The 7,825-nt window shown below is 35.3% G+C and overlaps 1 protein-coding gene across 2 annotated transcripts; it reads left to right on the forward strand.

Moving 5' to 3' along the window:
- Nucleotides 1-944: 944 nt before the first annotated feature.
- LOC107022841 (transcriptional activator TAF-1-like) lies at nt 945-7,448 on the forward strand. Of its 2 annotated transcripts, none has more exons than XM_015223453.2 (13): nt 945-1,111; nt 3,264-3,429; nt 3,638-3,682; nt 3,773-3,865; nt 3,986-4,066; nt 4,812-4,868; nt 5,008-5,168; nt 5,384-5,450; nt 5,553-5,601; nt 6,102-6,325; nt 6,476-6,553; nt 6,681-6,806; nt 6,901-7,448. In XM_015223453.2, exons 2-13 carry the CDS (start codon nt 3,370-3,372, stop codon nt 7,132-7,134), a joined length of 1,275 nt encoding a protein of 424 aa, XP_015078939.1. In that variant the 5' UTR covers nt 945-1,111; nt 3,264-3,369; the 3' UTR covers nt 7,135-7,448. The 2 variants fall into 2 exon arrangements, with proteins under 2 accessions (XP_015078939.1, XP_015078991.1); XM_015223505.2 differs by having other exon boundaries at nt 946-1,111; nt 5,402-5,450.
- Nucleotides 7,449-7,825: the final 377 nt, after the last annotated feature.

A 7,825-nucleotide genomic window follows, 5' to 3' on the forward strand; every position in this document is an offset into this window, starting at 1 on the left:
TATATTGTGCAAACCCTAAATCTTATGAGTTAATGTTCATTCTATCTAAATATCAGTTAGTCTATTTCTATATTCTCAGAATAATTTAAGCATCCATTTGGTAACAATTTGAAGTATACAAACTTAGCAAAAACCATGACATAATGGAGAGGGAAAAATTAGTTGGAATTAATTGAAAATACATTTTTTTGTCTTTGTTAATTAATTCACTATCATTATTACTATTATTATAGGTCCCAATTGTTATTTGGACATATTTTATAGCTATATTAAAGATCCTCGTACTGAAAAGAAATATAGGGAAAAACACATTAGTCTAAGTTATATACGAGTAATGAATATGTTAAAAGAATTATTTTCAACAATTAAAAAGGACATTATAAATCACAAGCTGGTTAATAATACGAATTGATTAAATGAGTGAGTGATCTTATTCGAACTAGGGTTCCTTTTATTCAGTGTTTGAAAAAAAAAATAAATTGAAACTATTCAAAAGGCATTTAGGAGTTCCTTTTTTGGTCCTAGAGGGAAATATAAGTTATTAGCTTAATAAAATACCGTACAAATTTCGAAAAATATATTTAAAGTTATTTTTATTTTGTATTCATAATATTAACTTAAAATGAACTGTAATTTTTATGTACTTGACCTATAAAATAAAAATTCAGATAATTAATAAAATTACTTTTTCGTAAGTTTCTATGATCAACTAAAAAAATACGTTATATTTCTAATTTGTGAGTTTGAACTTATGGTTCCTTCTCAATTTTGGGTTGAGAGGCCACGTATGATGTAACAGAGCCCGTATGTATACGATCCAGGTATACCGTATATTTGTATATATAAAATATGTATAAAAAGCTTTATTTAAAGTACGGACACGTGTTGCATGACGTGGAATGTTGCCTTGGCGCTCCTCCTCTTTCTTCCCCCTTTCAGTTTCTCTCTCTACTTATCTTTTGCTCACGCCACACGCCCTTTCTCTCTGTTCTTTTTTTTTTCAAGTTCCTTTTAGAGAGAGAAAACATACACAGAGAATGCACAAACACTGAAACTTTTCACTACTAAAATTTGCCTTTCTCTTTCTGCTACTCTCTTCTACAGTTTTAAGGTATGTTAAATTTCTCTTTCTCACTATTTTTTTTTTTGAATTTTTTGAAGTTGAATAGAGTTTGATCTCTGTAAATTCTCCTGAATTTTCTGTGCCGTATCTTTTGACAGTTGTTAATTTAGGGGTTCATAAGAAAAAGTTGAGTTGAGATATAGTTGTAACTGGAAAAACGGGAGGAGAAGGAAAAAGAGTGTAGCTGTGAAAAAATGAGTTTTGAGTTTAAGAGAATATTGAATTTAGAGTTGTTATGGGGGAATGTTGAATTTCGAAACGTAATTTGGAATTCCACCTACTTTTTTTATTTGATGGTTACTGGTTGTGATTTGGTTGGTCTGACGGGGATAAATCTGTCATTAAATCATAAATTTTCCTGTAGATTCCATCTTTTGTCATGTTTGCGTCTTTACTTGGTTTCCTAGGTGGGGACTGTGAAGTTACTAATGTGCCCCTTACCTTTCTTCTTGTTCCTCGGGTGATGGGACGTGTGTGAACTTAGCAACACAATGAGTATCCTGCTCTATTGTGGTATTGAGCTGAGATTATGGGGTGTAGATCCTGTTTGGAGTTTGAAAGCAAGTTAATTTACCAAGAAAATTACTTCTTTTTTGTCTTGTGTTTTTGCCTGGCGCTGGGATGAGGCCTTATGCTACATGGAGGAAATCATCTAAGGGTATTGAGAGGTTAGAATTATATCTTTGGTTGGGGGAGAGAGAAGAGTGGCCTTTGGATATGAACATGATAAAGATTTCATATTTTCTTTTGTCTGATAATGATTTTACTTTCCATTGCCACAATTTATGTGGCCAATCAAGAAGGATTAAGTGGAACAGAATTGACGGATCTGGCTAACATTGAACTTGGTAAAATGATATGGATTTATAATTGGAGAAAAGAATGTCAGAGGTATTTACAGTTATGGCTATATAAGCTGCTACATCAAGAAGAACTTAAGTTATCAATATTTTTACACTATGTAGTAGTGTGGTTTAACATGTTGTAGTTTATCCTTCCCTTGTTCAGTCAGTGGGTGGTATAAAAAATTTATGTAGTTAGTTTTTAAGTCAAAGAAGTTTACACTATCACGTGTATATGAATTAATCCTGCATATAATTTCAAGCTCGAATGAACTCAGGAACACCAGCTGACAGATGGGTAAGGTGTTAAAAGTATTAATTATGGGCAACAACATCAATACATACATAATTTGCGAATGGAGTTTTGTGAGAGGCAAAAATAGTTGAAATTTAAAAGTTCGAGTGAGAAACTGTAATAACGTGTTTAATCTCCAATAGGACTAATTTCACAAGATAATAGTAAGTTGTTTTTTAGGTTCCGAAATATGGAGCACAATTTTTCTCATAGTCTCGTCAATTTAGGCCTATGATAACAAAATCAGCTAATATAATAGGATATCTTGTACTGCTGCTTATTTAAATTTTTTACTTCTCGTTTTTCGTGGAGAGGCAGGGAGTTAGTCTCTTCTTATCTTTGCTTTATTTAGTATATCATCTTATCCTTCCTTTTTACTATTATGTGTTACCTAGTTTGCTTTGTTTATCTTGTTAATCTGCTATCAATATTTCGCTTTCCACCCTGCGTTGATTACATTTCTTTTGGGTTGACGGTCTTTCGAAAACCACCTCTCTACCCCACTAAAGGCAGTGGTAAAATCTGCATATGTTCTAGCCTCCCAGGCCCTATTGGGTATGTTTTTTGTTGTTGTTATGGTCATAGAAAGCCATCTCTGTTACCTCACATGGAATGGGATAAGATCACATGTGAAGACGGATCTGCAATAAAATATAGTAACTAGTATGCCAGCAGGCAATAAGTTCAGTCCAGTCTCCAGATGTGTATGATGGCATGAGTACTCAAGTCTGTCCATCTTTGAATAACTTCACGCCAATTTCTGTTGCTATACTGGTTTCTGATGATGATGCTGTGAATATATTTGCTGTGTTGGTTTCTTTTTACTGGTATATTATATTATTTTTACTGTTATAACTTGCAATGGATTAGAGAAAATTCGGAGAATCGTATGTTTTCCCAGTATTCTGGCACACATTCTCTGTACCTTAATATATTTTTGGAGAAAGTATAGATTACTGTTGGTCTGTGCATGTTGTGAAATCTGTTTCTCACTCTTTGACAGGGTTGCTTTTCTGAAGCTAGTTGGGACAACACTCTTATCAGTGACTATAAAAGGAAATTCTGATTGCACCTCTAATTAAGTACGACATCTACTTGGTTCCTATTACATGGGAAATAGTGAGGATGGGAAATCCTGTAAGCTTGAGAAGCCATCTTCGCCTGCAGCGGTAAGCAAATTTGATTATGATTATTGGTTTAGTGCCTGTGAGGCATTTGACTTTCTTGACCTGTGATTGCTACGGTCTTTGGCTCCATATAAATCAGTTTAGCCTACATTTGTGCATATACAAGATGTATACTCTCCTATTCCTTTTATATGTTGTGAACTGTTTTAGAATTTCATCTCTGACTAGTCTTTTTTATTCACATTGACAGGACCAGAGCAATCTCCATGTCTATCCAGATTGGGCAGCCATGCAGGTTAATAATTTTTTAAATAGTTTAATAGAAATATTAAAAGTTGTAATGTCTTATGAATTATCGCAAGGGTTTAACTAGTTAATGTTTCAGGCATATTATGGTCCTCGAGTAGCTGTTCCTGCATATTTCAATTCAGCAGTTGCACCTGGTCATACCCCTCACCCTTATATGTGGGGGCCACAGGTATTTACCCGGCAGAAATGTTTCTGTTTTAGTTGTTGAAGTATACTAATTGCTTTGCAAGGTAACTTATCCTCGAACTTCAAGTGCTTCATGACTAAGTTTGGTCCTTTACTCCCACAGCCTATGGTACCACCTTATGGTACCCCTTATGCAGCAATATATGCTCATGGTGGGGTTTATGCACATCCTGGAGTTCCAATTGTGAGTTTGTTTTCCCAGAGTTCTATTTCCATGTTATATTAAATGTCACAAATGCTCCTTGATTTCTATTATTTTTGGCGAAGTTCTTTAACCTGGAGTTTGTGATCAGGGCGCTGGTGGAACCATAGTTAGAGCACTGATATGTGTCAATGTTGCTGAACCTGACACTTAGAAGTTAGATATGATATCGGATTTCGTTAAGACTTCAGGGCATTGACTAGCTACTTGGATGGATTGATTTCTTGTATGAACTGTGGACAAGTAACTTGTAGGACAAACTAAACAGTTTTAACAGTGGTATAACTAACTGATTCAGGAATTACCCTTGAAATTGAATAATAATCTTGTCCAGTATCTGTGTCATTATAAGTACACTACTCTTTTTGTACGGAAGTTGGGGTATTATCTATGTTCCTTAAGATGAGGATACAATAGGATCTCATTTTGGTTCTGTTAGTCAGCTGAAAATTAACACATTGGGCATGTGACTTCTTGTTCATTTTTTATTGAAGTTTTTGTATAAACATTTGAACCACCTTTTCTTGTTCCCTTTGTCTGTGGGGAAAATAGGATTTTTTGGTTCGACTCCTTTTAAGTGTTACATTTGTACTTGAGATTACTTCTTTTTTGACAATGCATGTATTCAGCATAGGACTGCATATCTGCATAATGTTACACTTTTGAGAATGTATTGGCTCTCTTACTGATTGTATTTTGTTTGTTTTATTTTTGAAAATAATTTCAGGGATCTCATCCTCCAGGTCATGTGATGGCGACATCTCCTGTTGTCAGCCAAGCCATGGTATGTATGCCAGTTTTTTCTTAAAGCCTTCCAGTGTATTTGAACTTAATTGTTTCCAGAATGGTGTTACTGTCTAATATTGCTGTTAACTGTATGACTCTGGAATTCAATAAAGGCTAGATCACTCTACATTGTGTAGGATGGTGCTTCTTTGAGTTTAGATGCGTCTGTGAAGTCCTCGGGAAATTCTGATCGAGGATTGATGTCTAAACTGAAGGAATTTGAGGGGCTGGCAATGTCACTTGGAAATGGCAGCACTGACAATGTTGAGGGTGGAACAGACAATGGACATTCTCAAAGGTCTGTTAGTTATCATTTGTATTAAAGATCATTTGTGTCACGCAAAAGGAAATCAAAGATCATTTTCTATTGCAAAAAAAAAGTAAAAAGGTCTTGTTCAGTTATTTCAGTACAATGCTCAACTTACTCGGAATCTGATTATTTTCCAATTCTGGTCTGCATTATGGACAATATTTTGTAATTTTTCTTCTTGAACAAGTTGAACCAACTTTCAGTTTTCGTGTTGTGACCAGTGGGGAAACTGAAGGTTCAACTGATGGAAGTGACACAAACGGAGCTGGGGTCTGTTCTTTTCTGATGATATATCTATGCACCTCAATTTAGTTGACTCATTTGCATCGAATGGAAGCATTGGATACTGATATTCTTCTTCTTGTATTCTAGGTCAGTGAGAGAACTAAGAAAAGGAGCTGTGAGACAACTCCTGATAACTGTAAGAGTTTGATCTTTCTCAGTTCTTTATTCAACTGACAGTTTAGAAGCGAAAGAAGAAATAGTGAAAAAACTCTGCATCAGCCGGAAATTTCTTTACAATTTCCAATTTTTTCATGCTTGAGTATATTATGGAGGCTTTTGACTACTCCATATGTATCAAGCAAAGAAAGTACTTATCTAGTCACATGACATTGCAGAATGACATAGGGCATTCTTGATTAAAAGGTTTGTAGCTTTGATGAATTCAGTGTTTAACCTCTGGGAATTGATATTGATCAAACTTCTGGACCATTTTCTTCTTGATCTTTTCACCTACTTCTGGTTTTAGCATGTGTTTGTTATGTTGGGGAACTTATTATGTATTCATCAACATTGTTTTTCCACATTGCGCTATAAATATTGAACTTCTTTTTATCACTGTTATCTTTTCTGGATTTATATACAAAGTAATTTGCTTGATTTCATTTTCTGATCTGTCAGTTCTTCGATTTTAAACAGCTGGTGATGATAAGAGCCACTCACAAAGATGTCAACCTACTGGGGAAGTAAATGATGATGCAGAGAAGGCAATCGTTGTTGCAGCGAAAATGACGGGAACAGTACTTTCTCCTTGCATGACAACTTTGGAAATGAGAAATCCTGCTAGTGCACATATGAAATCTAGCCCAACTAATGGTGGTTCACCACTCAGCCCTGCACTGCCTAATGAAACCTGGTTACAGGTATATAGCACAAGTACCAGGTGAAATTTTATTTATTTATTTTTTCACAGCGACCTCCGGTCCTCCACATATCTGTACGATTCTTCCTGAATTTTCTGAGAATGTTTTCCCTGTCTGAATCTAATTCCTACCATATGTGACTATGTTCAGAATGAGCGTGAGCTGAAGCGGGAGAAAAGGAAACAGTCTAATCGGGAATCTGCAAGGCGATCAAGATTGAGAAAACAGGTAAGAGGGTAGTGTGCATACGGCATATAGAAGCAATGTTTATTGATACATTTATGTAGCCGATGTTTAAGTATGGCTAACTACCATTCTAATCTGTAAACTGTTCCTTATTTCTCTCTCCCTTCAGGCTGAGGCTGAAGAATTGGCAATACGAGTTCAGGCTTTAACAGGAGAGAACTTGACACTCAGATCCGAGATTAACAAATTAATGGAGAACTCGGAGAAACTGAAGCTAAACAATGCCGCTTTAATGGTATAAGCTTGTCCCATTTCAGATTTCTTTTGTTGTTGAATCATTACCCTATAGGTTGTGTTTGGAATGTTAATCCCCGTTTGGATTGCACCAGGAGAGACTGAAAACTGAACAGCTTGGACAGACAGAAGAAGTAAGTTTAGGTAAGATTGATGATAAGAGACTGCAACCTGTAGGCACAGTAAACCTGCTAGCAAGAGTGAACAACTCAGGTTCCTCGGATACAACGAACGAGGATGGTGAAGTTTATGAGAACAACAGCTCTGGAGCAAAGCTTCATCAACTACTTGATACCAGCCCCAGAACTGATGCAGTAGCAGCTGGGTGATCCCCTTAATTTAATTTGAGATGTTAAAACTTAGTCTGATTGTGTAATTTTGGCGTAATTTTAAGTCCAAAATTGCTACTAACTACGGGAGAGGAACAGCTGAATAGGATTACAAGATTTCTAATTTTACCTACCTAATTGTAGTTTCCAGGTCAGTAGAACCGATGTGTGCTCTTTTTCTGTTTTGCATTTCTGAGTTGAATGAATGTGGCTATAATAGCGTATGTAAAGTTTAATGTTCGACATACTAAAGACTTGATTTGAGGAAATACTATAGAAAGCGAAATGTTTTCGGTTTGGACGATGAAAGTGAACTTCATATTTGATAAATAAATGTGGTATGTTTATGATGTTACATCCTACTGTTTCCTTATTTCTTCTCTAACCATCAAAAATTTGAAGATTGTAAGAGTCTTTATATCTTTTAAAATCACGCACTATCTTGCTCAGTAAATTCCCTATAATGTTAATTCCAGCCAGGCACCACTTTTTTGTAAAGTGTAGTAATTTGGAATAGGGGGGTGCATTTGCAAAGAGGATAGACTCTATTCAGCTTTTGAGAGAACTTCATTTTTACACACCAAAAAATAAAAATCAATAAGGATCATTTTCTTTTATTCATTTCTTTTAATAAGGATCATTTTCTTCTATTCATTTCGTTGAATAAGGATTATTTTCTTCTATTCATTTC

Source organism: Solanum pennellii, chromosome 1 (assembly GCF_001406875.1).
Source record: "Solanum pennellii chromosome 1, SPENNV200".
Lineage (NCBI taxonomy): Eukaryota > Viridiplantae > Streptophyta > Magnoliopsida > Solanales > Solanaceae > Solanum > Solanum pennellii.